Source organism: Dermochelys coriacea, chromosome 11 (genome assembly GCF_009764565.3).
Source record: "Dermochelys coriacea isolate rDerCor1 chromosome 11, rDerCor1.pri.v4, whole genome shotgun sequence".
NCBI classification, from domain to species: Eukaryota; Metazoa; Chordata; order Testudines; family Dermochelyidae; genus Dermochelys; species Dermochelys coriacea.
This window is the reverse complement of record NC_050078.2, coordinates 42,795,708-42,811,432: the sequence shown is the minus strand read 5'-3', so window position 1 is coordinate 42,811,432 and position 15,725 is coordinate 42,795,708. Positions and strand designations below refer to the sequence as shown.

Here is a 15,725-nt window from a genome sequence, read left to right as displayed (position 1 = left end):
AATTAATTTGCAAACTGGATCCAATTAACTTAGGCTTGAATAGAGACTGGGAATGGATGAGTCATTACACAAAGTAAAACTATTTCCCCATGGTATTTCTCCCTCCCACCCCACCCCCCACTGTTCCTCTGATATTCTTGTTAACTGCTGGAATTAGCCTACCTTGCTTGTCACCCTGAAAGGTTTTCCTCCTTTCCCCCCCCCCTGCTGCTGGTGATGGCTTATCTTAAGTGATCACTCTCCTTTACAGTGTGTATGATAAACCCATTGTTTCATGTTCTCTCTGTGTGTGTGTGTGTGTGTGTGTGTGTGTGTGTGTGTGTGTATAAATCTCTCCTCTGCTTTTTCCACCAAATGCATCTGATGAAGTGAGCTGTAGCTCACGAAAGCTTATGCTCTAATAAATTTGTTAGTCTCTAAGGTGCCACGGGTACTTCTTTTCTTTTTGCGAATACAGACTACTCGCTGCTACTCTGAAACCTGTCATGAATTTGAAATGTCACTTTATTTTTATTTAAGGATATGGTATTTTATTACTTTTTCTCTTTATAGGAATATGTTGCAAGTGAAGGAGAAGATGACCCAGAAGTTGAATTTTTAAAATCGCTGTCAACTAAACAAAAACAGAAACTTCTGAGGTAATTTTTTCGCAGTTGCATGGCACTTATTCCTATTAATTTAGCAATATAATAGCTTTTAACTACAGTTTTCCATCTATTGAAAAAAAATCAATTTAAATTAATCTACACTTGACTACCACACTTTGTATTATGCAGCATGCTTATTCCTCATTCTGTAATCCAATTGTAATGCAGTTTTAATGGCTTTATTTTCATTTCATATTTAACTTTGAATGCTGTGACACACATACTAACGTATATGCATTGGCTCATAGAGGACAATGTCAATTGCTATTTTAAAATATTATTTTACACTCCATTGTTTACCATGCCCTCTTCAAAGATTGAAAATTACATTTCTTTCCTTGTTGATTTTGCACTTGGCAAAGCTTGACGTACTTCCTTTTGTTTCTAAGGGAGCTAAACTTAACCTTTCTTCTGTGTATCAGCAGTGGTGTTACAGTTTACCATAGCCCTAGGATTAGGATTAGCCAGCAGAGGGAGTGCAGGATATTTTTGTGGTTTCCGAACAAAGTTTGTTTTTTCTCTGCTGCTGCCTTGTTGCTTTCATATGCTTAAGGGGAAAGGCGGTTTTACATTTCTTCTCTAATTTTGTGTGTCCTTATTAACCAATTTTGAATCACTGGCTGATAGACCATACAGGCATCACTCTTCTTTAAGTTATTATATTTAAATAAATAAAAGTTAAAAGAGCACTCTGTGAGCATTGTGAGGTCCAAAAGTGTAATCAACTTTAAAGAAGGAAAACAGTTTACACTATTTATGAAGGATAATTGTGTGTGTAATATATATATATATATATTATATATATATATATATATATATATATATATATATATATTATACGCGCGCACACACACACACACATATATGCATGTGGCTTCAGTAATTTAACCTTTAATAATTTTGTTTGGATTTCTAATGTCCCAAACACACTGTTTAAATTACTGTATATTTTTAAATGCTTCAATTTAGCTAAGTGTTTAGGTTCTCAGTGACTTTAAGCTTCTTAATTTGTTTTAAATCCAATGAAGGCAGTCTAGGTAGCATGTCAAATGTAGTGGCTGACTCATTGGTAAGAATTAACAAAAGAGTGACCAAGGTCTTAAAATTACAAAACTGGGCAAAAGCAGTTGAAATGAAAATGAATGTTTGCTTGCCTGTTAGAACAGTGTACTGTTGACTAGAAATTTTACACCTCTGTTTATGACTGAATAGATGATAGAGTTCTCCCGAAAGCTGTTAACATCGCAGGGAGATTTTGAAAGGCACATGTAGCAGATAGGCTCCTAACTTCCACTGAGGGCCATTGGGAGTTGGATGTCTAACTGCTATTTGTGCCTTTGAAAATTTTCCTTGTTATATTACAGAATCAAACCAACAGAGCCAGCTCAAAAACATCAGCTGTTTGCACTACCAGTTGTAAGGCCCAGTTTCACATTTCTTACCCTCACCTTCCTAAACGTGGTCCATTAAAAATTACTTCTTTGTAGTTCTGAGGGATGGCTAAATGGGAGCTACATTTTAAATACTTTAGTTTAGTTTGAGATCAGAAATTTAAAAATACTTTATTAAAACCAAAAGTTCAACATGCTTCATAAGAAAATGTTGCAAGTTTACTGCCTACTATTGTCTTAAGTATTGACTGCACGAGAAGGCGGTGCTACATTTTACCTATCTTTAAATGCTTGATCTTTTTTATTTTCAAAATAAAAGGAAATTGGATCGCCTGGAGAAGAAAAAGAAGAAAGATAGAAAGAAGAAAAAGCAGCAAAAGAAGAAAAGCAAACGTAAACACAAGAAACATAAGATCAGCTCCTCTTCCTCCTCTTCCAGTGAGACTTCAGTAAGCAGCAGTGCTAGTGAGACTGACAGCAAAGCCATACAAAAGAAGATGTATTCTAAGAAAAGAAAAAAAGACAAGTTTTCAGAGGCTAACAGCAGTGATTCAGAAGGGAAGGCAAAGACTAAGAAGGAAAAACTTTATGAAGAACCCTCCAGTAGTCACGGTAACAAGGACAAAGATAGGGAGAAGTGTAGACTTTTAAAGCAAGATAGTTCTGGGGAGAACAATAAATGGAGCTCCTGTGAGAGTGAAAGAAAGTCCAAAAGCAGAAACCAGAGCACAGACAAGAGAGAAACTGAAAGAAATGAGAGGGATAGCAGAAGCCAAAGTAAGGATGAGAGGAGTGGGAAAAGCTCTTGCACAAGTCACAAAAATGACAGGCAAAGGCAGATAAGAAGACCAAGTCGAAGCCCCAGTGAAGAGCGGCACAGGAAAAATGAAACCAGAAGCCACAGCACAGATGTGTACAGAGAGAAGAAATGTAGAGAGAGCTGTGGAGAAAGGCGCAGTAAAGTGGACCATAAGGAAAGAGGCAGAAACAGCAGAAGTAGAAGCAGAGAGAGAAAATATAGATAGTGTGGGTGACTGGTGCAAACACATCTTCCTTTTGGTTGAGTATGTTTAACCAGGGCTCAGTCAGGCATTGCTTTCTTTTTAAGAAGTTACTTTTCATTTTCCAATTCTTATAAATTGTCATGTCCTACAAAACGGCATCAAATCCATTCATGACTTGGGGATATTTGTAAGTTAGATATAAATATTATGGTATTTTTGTAGATATATTTTTGTTGGTGAATGTTTCTTGTATTTGTGTAACAAGCCCTAGACTTTTTATAAATTATACTTCCTTTGTTCAGAAATATTTTTAAAATACCAGTACATGATGTGTTAACGTTCTGTAGAGTATTATTTCTTCTTGCTTCTGAGATGTAACACTTTTGGAGGGGTAGGGGGTAATTTTGGAAGAGTCCCAGGATTTGTATAATGATGCCAAACATTATTTGACATAATTCAGGATAAAAATCACTGCTTCAGACTTCAGATTAGATTATTTTTGTACTGAAACTTTTTCAGAGGTTTCACATAAGAGGGCAATTTCACCAGTTAAAACAACAGACAGACATATTTCCACATAAGTGTATAGCCAACATTTTTTACCTCCTGCAGTGTCTAACTTAATCAGGGCTATCTAAGCATCTTGAACCCCTGTTAGTATATGATAGTACAGTGTTATTGGTCAAGAATTTCTCAAGACATGAAAAGAATATTCACCCTTTCAGCTGTTTCCAAGGTATCTCGTTGTGTGCAATAGAAAGTTAAGGCAAATGCTCATTCTTGTGTTGTCATGCAGCAGTTTGACTTTTATTTTTACTTAACAGTTGTGGGATTCCCTCCCCCCATATGTCATGAGGATGAACTACCTTAATAAACCGTTACTTTCTATAAGCAGTATGAATCGCCTAATTTTCCAGAGTCCCTAAGTCATTTCAAAGGCATAGGCAGGAAAACCACATTCTCTTTGCAGCAGAAAAGCATGTCTTTATGGTTTTTAAGAACATGGAAAATGCTTGAGTTAGCAGTAAAATGGTGCAATCAGACTCAGGCAAGCAAGTTTTTCCCCTCTTCACTACAAATGGAGGGTTGTAGTTCTTTAACTGTCCCACCTGCACATCTTAAAACTGCCAGGCAAAATTTTTTAAATATCGTATGGAGTTAAAATGCTGTAGAAGTGATTTGACCTTTTAAACACGTTTGAAAGTTGTCACCCTTTCAAACGTGTCAGGCTTTTCTTCTTTAAATTCTTGAACCAGCTTGCCCCTTAGGCCCTCGGCAATGCTGATATAAATGGGAATTGAGGGCACTCAGCACTTGGAAGGATTAGGCCCTAAATTGATCCGTAGTATTTGCTTGTAAAAGCTGTCATTTAAAAGGGACAAGAGGCAAGATTTGATAAACTTGGGGGGAATCTTTAACAAATAAACCAAACTGTTGGGAGAAATGTTGGGACTCACTCTGACTGCCCAGTGGCAAGATGTAACCTTTTAAGACACATTCAATTTGACTCTCAGAATATTAAAGTACTCTCAGGCATATCTACCTAAATATTGGGGGTGAGGCACCAACAGAACCAGGCACCTTTACTACCAAGTGGCATTTACTTTGTTTCAAAAGGTCTGTAAAACACTCAGCACCCGTCTGGAAAAAAAACCACACAGCAGCCTGGATACAAGGTAGAATCCAGGGTCGCTCTCTTCAATGTTTGGGTAGTTGGGGAAATGGCCTGTTTTGGTATCCCATGGATTTATTTTAACCTGTGTGTTTTGAACCCAGTTTGAAAGGGTACAAGGAGTAACAACCAGCAGGATGTGATGCTCTTCTCTCTGAAGAGCTCAGTCTGTCTCTCCATGAATGTGTAGTGTATTTTGTTGCACGTGGCAGACACAGGGCCTTGGATCTGCATTAGTGGCTTGCCAGCCTTGCAGCTTGGCTGTAATACAGCTACTAACTTTCTGGTGCAGACAGAAGGAGGAAGGGCACAGCCCTTCTGTTTGTAGTAGGCATTTGTGTATGCTGTGTGTGTTTGATTTCTGTTTGCAGGCAATTGGTAAAGTGTATCCTGAGCATCTGACACTGCCTTTGTGTGTGCATGGAGCAGGTATTAGTCTGTGGTTAAGTGGTGTGTATCTGTTCTGCTGGCTGGCTGTTCCGCCTCTGCAACCTGGAAAAGACAGAAACAAGCAATGCAATCTTGGAAATATCTGGGTAAGAGGCAACATAGGGCAGGCTGATAAATCCGGTATTTTTGTTAGTTAAACTGCTCTTCTGCCTTCAGCAGCAAGCGGAGGCAGCTTTGGGAAAGGATTCACGCTGGGTCAGGCGAAGAGCCCTCTTGCCCTTAACGTTTTCTTTAGCTCCGTTCAAACTGACAACCCCAGGGAGGGCCGGGGAGCAGCCCCAGCTCCCTGTTTGGCAAGGCTACTCTTGAGAAGGGCCTGAGTTGCTTACCTGAGGCTATAGAGCTTTTAAAGGAGGGCAACCAGGGTGCCTCAACCCTAGCGCAAAGGGGCCAGGATTCCCGCGCGGCCTGTTGCCAGAAGCCTGGAGGGAGCAGCTTGAGCTTGGCCTCCAACCCCTGCGGGGCAGGAGGAGGCCGCCCTTGGCGCCCACGGCACCTTCTGCTCCAGCCCCACGCAGCGCGCCGGGGCCCCTAAGGCCGCGCATTGGCTCTTCCACGCAGCGCGCCCGAGGCCGCCGAGCCGGCCTGCGCGCCCCGGGAAGCGTCGCCCCACGGCTACTGCGCGCGCAGGGGCTGGTGGATGCTGCCGCCACGAGCGCGTTAGCCCCGGGAGGAGGTGCTGTTGGCTCACGAATGGCCGGGGACGTCGTCCGCCGTTTGCGGCGGGACGGGATTAACCCTGACGCCGGGCGCAGGAGGAAGGGCTGGTCGGTAAGTCCCCAGCCCGCGGGAGCCACTCGTGCGTAAAGCGGCGGCGGACTTGCTTAACCCGCCGCGTGAAAGGCAGCTCCCCGGGGAGGCAGGCGGCGGAGACGCTCGGGGCTGGGGGTAACTCGGCCCCGTGCGAGGAGCGGGGGGCCTGGCGCCCCGCCAGCCTCGAGGCCGTCGGCCGCTCGTGAGCGGATCGCGTGGAGGAGGGGGAATGGACGATGCCGGCGCCTGTGGCACAGGCGCTGGCTCCCCGCCCCGAGTTCCGCAGCCCCCGCGGCGGGGGGGGGCGTTAGCTGGGGCCCCGTCTTGCCTGCGAGTCCCCGCCCCCCTGCCTGGGGCGGGGTGCTACACGGGGCCCGGCCCTGGAGGCCGCGAGCGGACCGCGCCTCGCCCCGCCTCAGGGAAAGTTGTGGGAAGTTCGGGGCCGCGAGGCGCTGCTGTAAACGGGCGAGTTCGTGGGGGGCAAGGCCAGGCAGCGGGGCACGGAGCAGCGGAAGGTCCCCAGAGGGCGCGGTGTTCACGGGAGCTGCAGTGGTCCGGCAGGAGCCCCTCTGTCGTCAGCCGGAGCGGGAGTCTGCTGCCCTGGGGGGAGCCCGGGCCGCTGGGACACTGCGGGGCGGCCCCAGGGCTGCCAGAGGAGGGGCCGCCGCTCCAGGGCCTGGGGGCGTCAGACCTCAGCCCCGCGCCCGGCCCCCAGGCCAAGGGGCCGCGCTGGCATGGCCCTGTGCTGCTGGGAACGGCCTCGGCCCACCTCGCTGCTTCCCGCGGGAGCCAGGCCAGGGCGTTGGGGAATAAAGTGCCCCGGGAGGAGAACACGAGTCTCCTCCTCATAGGCCCGCGGGCTCTAGCTCCCCACCCCCGGCTCCTAGGGCTGCTGGGCCGGGGCCCGGGGGGGCGGAGACCGCCCCCAAGGTTGAAGCCCCTGGACGGTCTTTGCTCCTGGGCGGGGAGTTTGCCCGTGGGGGCGGGGTTGTGGCGCACCCCGATTCTGGCGGCGTAGCCCCACATGCGGGGCGTAGCGAACAGGTGAGTGGCCCGGCCCGTTTCAGCTCCCCAGCTGCTCCCGGGGAGGCGGCTTCCGCTTTAATTTCGGCAAGTCTCCTCCTGTGTGTGCTGTAACAATGGAGAGGCTTAACTTGTCGTGGAAACGTGTTAATTAGGTGTGGAATGACTGATCAGCAGGAAAACAGGGCGTTTTCCATTGTACTCCCATTAGCAGAAGTGCACATTATGGTCAAAATGAAGCCTTGGCCCTTGCCCCGGTGAAGTAACCGCAAGTGCAAGGGCGCTACTCTGCAGCCTCCAAATATGGGTCGGTTTTTCTTGTAATTTTAAGATGACGATCGAGTTAGCATTGTTGGTGTTCGAGGAACTCGGAGTATCGACATCTAGATCATATCTTTCACGCTGCTCCATTTTCCCTGTAGCTCTTGACGCTTGGAAAACTGATCGCTGAAATTTATGGCGAACGAAAATAAATTACTAATTTGAAAGTAAATAAACAGGTGACTCAGATCAAATTCCTGCTTGGATCGTTACAATAAATATCCCTGAAGGAAGCTCTCTATTTATGTTGTCATTGATTAATTCTCGCTACCTCATTTGATTTCGATTTAGAACGATTTGATTCTAATTTAATTAGCATGTAATTTGGATGTACATAATTACTGTAATTATGACATTCAGGTAAGGCAGCTTTAGGCTGAAAGGCAATTTCAAATTTTCTAGCAACCTACTTTGTACTAGGAAATGGACAAGGACTTTGCGCCCTGCTATCCAAGTAGTAATTAGCACATCTCTGAAACAGGCAGGGCTGGGGATTTGTATTAAAACCCAGCGCAAATTCAGCCGCATTACCCCGTGCAAAGGTAGCTGCATTCTACTGAGGAACATATTATTTTACACCTTGCATGGTCACGGATGACGGAGTTCCCAAATACTAACTCCAGCCTAGCTCTGCACACGAGTCAAAGACTGAGTGGCCCCGAGGTGCAGATCCCATTGGGGCTTAAGACCCAAACCCGGACATTAGGTGGACTTTTAAAAACCATACACTTTTGGACTTGAGGATAGAACTAATTGGAAAGGGCCGCTCCTGCCCTCAAAGTGATTGCACTGAATTAGGGACGGCTACAAATCAGACCAAGCGGATCCGTTGTGTTCCCTAGCCGGTTGGTTGCTTAGCCTGGGCGCCGGGCCAGTTCGGGGCTGGAAGGGCAACAGGGCGGTGGCCCAGACGCGAGCTAGGTCCCTTCTTCAGGTGGGTGATCTCTCCAGCCTGGCTCGATTTCCCTCCCCCCCGCGTCTGGTAAGTTTGCTCATGAAACAATAGTTTCTAGTACTAACTTGAACACTAACTTCCCCCGGCTGCTAAAGGCTCTGCGTGTGGCTTGAGGGTCCTGTGCCCGCTGCTGGGGGTGGTTCACCCTTGCTCTCGGGAATGGAGGGCCAGGAGGATTGCTGCGGTACCTCCATCTGCCTTGTAGGGAGTTCGAATACATTTGAAATCCAAGTCTCTGCCAGTCGGCCGGAGGGTCTCTTGTTTTAGCTTTACCTGTCCAACATTTCCAACCTTGCCCAGGTAAAACACTGACTCCAGCCAGGCCCACCCGCACGCTACGTAGCGAGGGGCTGATTCCTTCTGCCAAACGAAACGAGCAGGGATCTTTCTTGCACCGGCACAAAAGTCTTAGCGGTTCGGCGCTTGTACCGTAGGGAGCGAAGCAAGTGCCGCTCTGTGCTCCTGAAGCTCTAGATGGCGCCAAAGAGCCACAGTTATAAGCGTCCCTCAAAGGCATCAAGAGCGACTGTCAAACATAAAAGCAAATCAGAGTTTTCCTTTTTTTTGTTAGTGTTAAGAATGTTATTCCTTAAGAAAATTTGAAGCTAAATTATTCTCACTTAAAATAAACACTTAGTGTACCAATTACCCAAATGGGCGGGATTTCTGTAAGATTTCCTTTATCTGCATTTTGGGAGTGTGGCAGAAAATCTTTTTAAATCAGCTAATGGCTGCAAATAAATTAGAGCTTCAATAAATAAAGTTTCCCTCTCAATTGAAAATTTTAAACAGGTTAAAAAATAACTGTTCCTACACAAAGATGGAGTTCTATATTCTCTCCTTAAACATATTTATGCTACCTTTACTACTTGTATTATTATTGTTATTTAAAGGACTATAATACTCCCTGGGGGGAAAGGAGCCACATCTCCGGTGAATCGGGAGCAGAGCGACATTTACCAATAGTTTGCTCTGATATTTTGTCTTTCGTCGTCTGTAAATCTTGTTTAATGGGGTTAGCTACAGAATCGAGTATGGGAGCTAAGTCCCACAACGTGTACTGGTTGGAAGTAACCATGCAGGCAAAATGTAAATTACTAGAAGTCATAAAAATCGCGTTTGAACGGGGCCACAACTGCAGAGACACAGCAACGAAGGATGAAAAAAAAAAATCTAAATCCTCTTTCGACTTCTCTGGCTCCCTTCCCATTAGAGGGTGACACATGTAAAAAACCGTTTCTCAATGTCCCAAGGTTCTGTTTTGCCCCCGGGTTTGCAGGCTCCCACTATAGAAATGCCATTTAACTGTAATTGAAAAGAGTGAATCAGAATTATTTTTCGGTTCTCACACTGTCTGTTCTTTATCCTGTCGTACAAAAGTTCTGTAGTCCCCAGACCATATAATTATCACCAACAAGTACTAAAGAATGGTGCCATTTATTTTTTAAAAGGTTACATGCTTTCTATTTTCTTGGTTAAACGAACCGGCTCTGCGGCCCAGAGTTGCTCCCTTCTTCATTTCTGGGGAGTCTGTAAATGATGGACGTTTTCTGACCCCAAGGGGCAAAGGCAATGCAAAGAGGTCCTTGATCATTGAGCTGAGAATTGTAACCCTGGCCTGGCAGAAACTGGACCTGGATAGCTTCCTTTGATCTGTTTTATTATGGATTGAAAACAAAGCTGACTTCTGCCCAACACCCAGTGAGAATGCATTCCTCCGAAACCCCAACAACTGACAAGGAGGGGAGTCATGTCCTGCAGCTCAGCAAGCGCACTGTTTATTTTACATCTGCCCGCCAGTGTCATCCTCGCCAACTCCCATTGTCTCTCTCCCCGCCTGCCCTAGAATAAAATACATCTAATACAGATCCTCTAGGCACTCCGGGGAAAGGGTGGTGCGGGAAAGCAAGAGGATTTCCCTTCATCTTACAGAGCGGTCTAAGTTTAAAAAGGGGGATAAGAAAGACAAAAATAGGTCAGGAAAGGAGAAAAGAGAGTGGAAATAATCGATGCTTTTGAATAATTTAGGCCGAGGAAAAAATGAACTCAGAAGATGGTTTTGAAATTGCACTCTTGCTAAGATTCCTTCCGGCAGTCCCTCAGCATCGCCGCTGAGCTACACTTGTGTGCATTTAAAACAAACGATTTAGGCACACGCTCTGTTAGTGTCTTGTGACAGCGTTGGGGATAGTGAAATACCTTCTATTAATATCCACAGCAGAACTTTTATTTCAAAATCTTTGATTTATGACTGACAGCACAATCCTTTTTCTGATTTACATTCTCTAGCTTGTACTGGCTTAAAATGTTATTTCTCCACTCTGCACAAAATTAACTTTTTTTCTTTTTAAATAGCGCAATTATCTCATTTAACCTTTTTTTTTTTTCTTCAAAAAAAAATACTGTGGCTGTTAAGTTGGTGGTCAGGAGACAAAGGGAGTGAAAATAATTTTCATTTCAATAATTGCCTTCTGGTCAATTTAACTGTGCCTTATTTTGAAAGAGCCTGTCTAAATGAGATTCCTGTCCCAAATGTGTTCCCAGGCCTTAGCCCAGCCTTTAATTATTCCTGAGGTTTTTCTTCTTCAGAATAAGACGCTGCACTGAGTAATCACAAAGAAGTCAGAGAGCATCCTTGAACCTTTTCAATAGCAGAGCCACTGATATTCAAATAACATGCAAGGACCATTTGACTGCATGGGGACATAAGCATTTCCAATTCACTATTTGCATAGATCAACTGTCTTTGAAAAGGAAAGGAGCAGTTGTCTTCCATAACATTAAAAAGCCTAGTTATCAAATCAAGTGCTTAGTTTGGGGCTTTTAAAACGTTTACATTTTATCTCAGGTTGCCCTTTACCGTTTGACATGCAAATTTGTGGCAGTTAATTTAGACAATTAAAAGGATCTTCAAGGGAGCTTTGTCACCGAGAATATTCGGAGTTGTCCCCGTGGACCAGCTGAGATAAAGTTGGCCAGAACAAATGATGTCTAGGAGATTAATTAGATATTTGATAAGACATGAATCCCTAATAAGGGAATACAAGGCACAGGGGGCTGCTATGTGCTCTAAGTCAAAATTAATAACATTTAACAAGATTTTCATTTAGGCATGAAATGTCTTTTCCGGAGTAGTGACTCTAGCGCTTATTCCCCCGAGATCATCTCCCAACCTAGGAAGCCTTGTGAGGCTAAAGACTTTTTAAAAAACTGTTTCTTTGAACAGTTTACGTTAAATCTATTTGGGGGCATTTTCATAAAATGCGTTTCCAAATTTGGATAGGCTTTAAACATTTTTTATTTGGGGTCAGATCTTGGGGGGCGGGGGAATGAGGGTTTGAATGAGGAAACACAGTTATAGGACATGACCCGATTGAAATTTGCCTTAAGATATTTGATTAATTTGGATCCCTGGCGTCAAATGCATCTCTTGTTTTTAAATCCCATTCGCTTGTATTACTGTACTAGCATTGGGAGAGGCAAAAAGAGGGTTTGCACTAAAAGCTGCTCTGTATAAGGGCTGGGAAAAAAGAACAAAAAACGTAAGTATATTGTTCAGAATCCTTTAATAATACCAAAATGAAAATATTAAGTCAAGATTTTTTTCATACAGATAAACGCATTTAATTTCTTTAAATGACCTTAACTTACGTGTGTTTGAGTGAAATGTTAACTCAACATTTTAAATAGCTTTTACATATATACCGACTTCCACAAAGTGCATCAGAAATTTTTTTTAAAAAAAAAAAACTTCCTGAATTTCAGGAATTCACCAAAAAAGACAAAAAAGAGAGACAAAAATAAACCCCCTATCAGAATCAACGCTTACAAGAAAAATAATATAACACAATCTTTTTTGAACTCTATTTATACAGATGTTTATGGAATACAGAGGAACTGTCTCAGACTTCCACTTTCATTTCTCACCTTAAGCCTCTTTTAGGATGCTTTCCTTTTTAAAAAAAAACAAACAAACAAAAATGTGTCATTGTAACTAGATTTCGTCAGGCAGGACCTGCTGTAGCTAGAGACTGGTAATCCACATCAAGGGCGGTTTTCGGTCCCGTTGGTTTCGCACTGCTCAGTCTGTGCGGGCTTGGGTCTCGCTATTGCTCTGCATCAGGAAGCTGTGTCAGTGTCCTGCGGGGCTGAGGGTTGGGCTGTGTCTCTGGGCCTTGGCCCTGGACCCTGCGCTTTAGTCCAGTCGCTCCTGCAGTCTGAGCGCAGTTTGGGGGGCGGCTCCTTCGCCTCTCCCCGGCCTGGGCTTTGCAGGGGACGAGGGCGGCTGTTCCGTCCGGGCTCCCTACGAGTCGTTTGGCCCCGCGGTGGATTCCTTGCCACCGCCTCCCCGGGCAGCGGTCACCCCCTCGTGCAGGATGAGGTCGGGGGACTCAGAGCGGGGAGTCTCCAGGTTGCTGGCGTCCGTGTCGCTGTCGCTGCCCTTTTTGCCCCCGCCGCCCCCGTTGTGCGTTTTAATGTGTTTGCTCAGGTGGTCGCTGCGCATGAAGCGCTTGTTGCACACGGGGCAGGCGAAGCGCTTCTCGCCCGTGTGAGTCCGCAGGTGCCGCTGCAGCTCGTCCGAGCGCGTGAAGCGCTTGCCGCAGAAGAGCCAGTTGCAGACGAAGGGCCGCTCGCCCGTGTGCCAGCGCAGATGCGCCTTCAGGTGCGAGGTCTTGCCGTAGACCTTGCCGCAGCCCGGGATGTGGCAGCTGTGCAGCCCCTTGCGCCGCAGGCTTGCTCCGGCCGGCCCCAGCCTCTCCGCCTCCTGGCAGTTGGGGCAGTCGCAGGTGGCCCGGCCCGAGTACCTGCGGGCGGAGCGGGCGGAGCCTCCCCCAGCCGCGGCGGCCGCGGCGCCCGTGATCATGGCGCTGGCTGCGGCCACCGCCGCGCTGGAGTCTGTGTAGGAGGGCAGCACGGGCTTGAAGCCCTCCTGGGTCAGCAGGTGCTGGCTGGTGGAGAGCAGATGCGAAGCGGCCGTGGAGCCCAGGCCCGTGGAGCTGAAGGCGGAGTGGGTGAGCGAGCTGAAGTCGGGGTTGTAGGAGCCCAGCTGGGAGTGCAACGAGGCTTGGGGGGCGCCCGAGTGCAGCGAGCTCTGGAGTCCCCCGGCGGGGTTCTGCACCTCCAGCCAGGAACCCGGGTTGGTGTGCACGTCCCACCACGAAGAGGCCGCCCCGTTGGCCACCTCTCCCGCTGCCAGGGTGGAGTGGAAGCCTGACTTGTACCACGATTCGTAGGGGTGCGCCATGCCCACCCGCGGGTACAGGCTCTCGGCCGCTGAGCTGTGCACTTTGGAGATGAAGGCCGACTGGCCGCCGGGCTCCTGCGGGGACACGCCCGCAGCCGCCGAGTTGGAGAAGAGGCCGCTGTAGTCGCTGCTGAAGGCCGAGGAGGTGGGCGAGGTGGAGGCCAGGCAGAAGGCACTGTTGGCGGTGCCCGTGCCGCTGGCCAGCCCGCTGGAGCCCCGGCTAGTGGCCACCGTGAAGCCCGAAAGACTGGAGCCCAGGTTACAGCTGGAGGTGGAGCGTTTCCAGGGGTGAAAGCCTCCCTTGGCGAAGGCGCTGGACTCGGGTAAAGTGGTCAGAGGACTGGTGTTCCCGATCTTATTGCAGGTCGCAGCCAGCATGGCCAGGGGAGTTGTTCCAAATCTTGGCTCTTCCTAAGGGAGACACAAAGCAAGCCCGTGAGCCTTGGAGAGCCCAGGAGAGGCGCACACGCAAACACAGCAACGTGGCTAAATACTCTCTGCCCGAAAAGTAACACTGCAAAAGTAGCCTTTCGTTTTGGATGAAAACGCCACCCTGCCCAACTTGATGCAATGTCTGTCTTGTTTTCAGGGACCTACAGTGCTTGAATAAACGCTATAAACAAAATTCATTTAATGATACACTTTTCCATAGTCATAATGGGGACGACCGACAGTGATGTTCTAAAATGGCACAGACGTAATTTCTTAAAAGAGTTTTGTGGCGGTTTGAGACTCTTTTATGGCAACGCTTTCCTCTTTCAACGTGCGATTGTAAAGGCAAAATCCCCAGGGAAACGAAAAAACGACGTGCTCTAAAGCCACAAGGGTTATGGCTTTAGAGCCAGCAGAAACATAAACATAATTACATTGCTACATGGCTTTCGTGCAAGCATCACGCACCAGGCTGGTTCGAGAAAATCCATTCCAATTTGGCATAACCCTCCTTGAGTTTTTTTTTTTTTAAAAAAAGCTTCATTTCTTTCAAAATAAAATAAACTTGATACTAAAGTCGTCTTGCACGTAAATGGTACGATTGGAAAAAAGCCCCGAACGCCCCCGAAACATTAATCGAGTTTGCCCTTCAGTTGTAGCACATCGTCATTTATATAACGAGAAACTGCGATACAACAGCAATGGTTTTTTTTTCAGGGTAACAAACCTGCCCCCGAGAAACCACAACGAAAAACGTGCCGTTTGTATAAAGATGTTTCTCTGACTTACCCCAAGTATAGACGTAGCCATAGCACGTCCCTTGGCTGGGTGATGGGATCGAATGGGGGGCTCTGCTTTGCGCTCAGCCCGGAGAGGTTGCTCAATTTCCTCCTAGCTCCCCGCTTTATTCCAGTTGCACTAAGTACACTCTTGGCTCTGGAGGGCTAAACTCAGCCTAAGTGTGGGGAGCGCCTGCTTTGAAGTACCGCTGGCTGGGTCTCTCACCCAATGAGGGCGCAGAAAGAGCAGGCAGGAGCTGCCCTGCAGCCAATCAGACACTTGGAGGTGCAAGAACCAGGGCTCAGGGCGCGTGCCAGTCAAAGGCACAGGGATAAAACTCAGTGCTTTGGACTAAAGAAATTATACTGTAATTAACTTAAAAAAAACCCCTGGGTTTAAATATCCTTAAGGTTGTGACATAAACCAACAAAAGCCAGGAAATTCAAAGTGAGGGCTGACACTTCCTCCGTAACTCCGTAACGGTTTGTGGGAAAAGGGGGGGAAGCCACAAAGGGCAGGAGCTGAATGTCAGCATTCACTTTGAATTTTGTCAGTTTAACCATAGATTAAAATTATTCGACTGTATTATATATTCTCCATAATTACTTACTGAATCCAACATACTAGCTGGATCCAGGAAATATGTATTTCTGTTTCTTGTAAAAAGAAGGTTTATTTGCTCAATAGGCCCTTCCTTTCATTGCCATTCTAGAATCTGGTCCATCAGGCAAATTGGGCAGGTGGGGCACAGACAATGCACATCATACATGTCCAAAAGTGATTATAAACATTTCTGTGCTAGAACAGTAACCACATTCCAAAGTGTATTTTACTCCTCTATATTTTTGTCAAAGTACTAAGTGATTCGTCATGTTGATGCATAATATATTTGCTAGTTTCTTTGGGAAAAAATATGCAGAGGCATTTTAGTTATATGTCCCCCCAAAACAGGATATTAAACCGACACGTACTGTATCTTTCTTTTTATATTCTCATAACTGCCCAAAGGAGCCCGAGGAGCGATATTTTTTGCTGGAGAGGAAGGGTTTTAT

General features: G+C 46.4%; 2 protein-coding genes and 1 long non-coding RNA gene across 4 annotated transcripts in view; 1 reads left to right on the top strand and 2 right to left on the bottom strand.

Annotated features, from left to right (window-relative positions):
• Positions 1-3,933, top strand: part of CIR1 (corepressor interacting with RBPJ, CIR1) — a 44,534-nt gene extending 40,601 nt beyond the window's left edge. For both annotated transcript variants that reach the window (XM_038421685.2, XM_038421684.2), the window contains exons 9-10: positions 553-638; positions 2,358-3,933. In XM_038421685.2, the coding sequence (XP_038277613.1) occupies positions 553-638; positions 2,358-3,063 (792 nt within the window). In that variant the 3' untranslated portion in view covers positions 3,064-3,933. The remainder of the gene's footprint in view (positions 1-552; positions 639-2,357) is intronic.
• Positions 3,460-5,792, bottom strand: LOC122458125. The gene is made up of 2 exons (XR_006278005.1): positions 5,494-5,792; positions 3,460-5,206 (listed from the first exon to the last, which is right to left on the bottom strand). It is a non-coding gene; the product is annotated as an uncharacterized LOC122458125 (long non-coding RNA).
• Positions 5,793-11,763: 5,971 nt separating this feature from the next.
• SP9 (Sp9 transcription factor) lies at positions 11,764-14,871 on the bottom strand. Its single transcript, XM_038422821.2, has 2 exons — positions 14,683-14,871; positions 11,764-13,872 (listed from the first exon to the last, which is right to left on the bottom strand). The coding sequence occupies exons 1-2, from the start codon at positions 14,701-14,703 to the stop codon at positions 12,520-12,522; spliced, it is 1,374 nt and encodes a 457-aa protein (XP_038278749.1). The 5' UTR covers positions 14,704-14,871; the 3' UTR covers positions 11,764-12,519.
• Positions 14,872-15,725: the final 854 nt, after the last annotated feature.

Coding starts and splice junctions, on each gene's coding strand:
- SP9 (XM_038422821.2), bottom strand. CDS start 14,703: ATGGCTACGTCTATACTTGGG. Junction 13,873..14,682: donor TGGCTACGTCTATACTTGGG/GTAAGTCAGAGA, acceptor TGTCTCCCTTAG/GAAGAGCCAAGATTTGGAAC.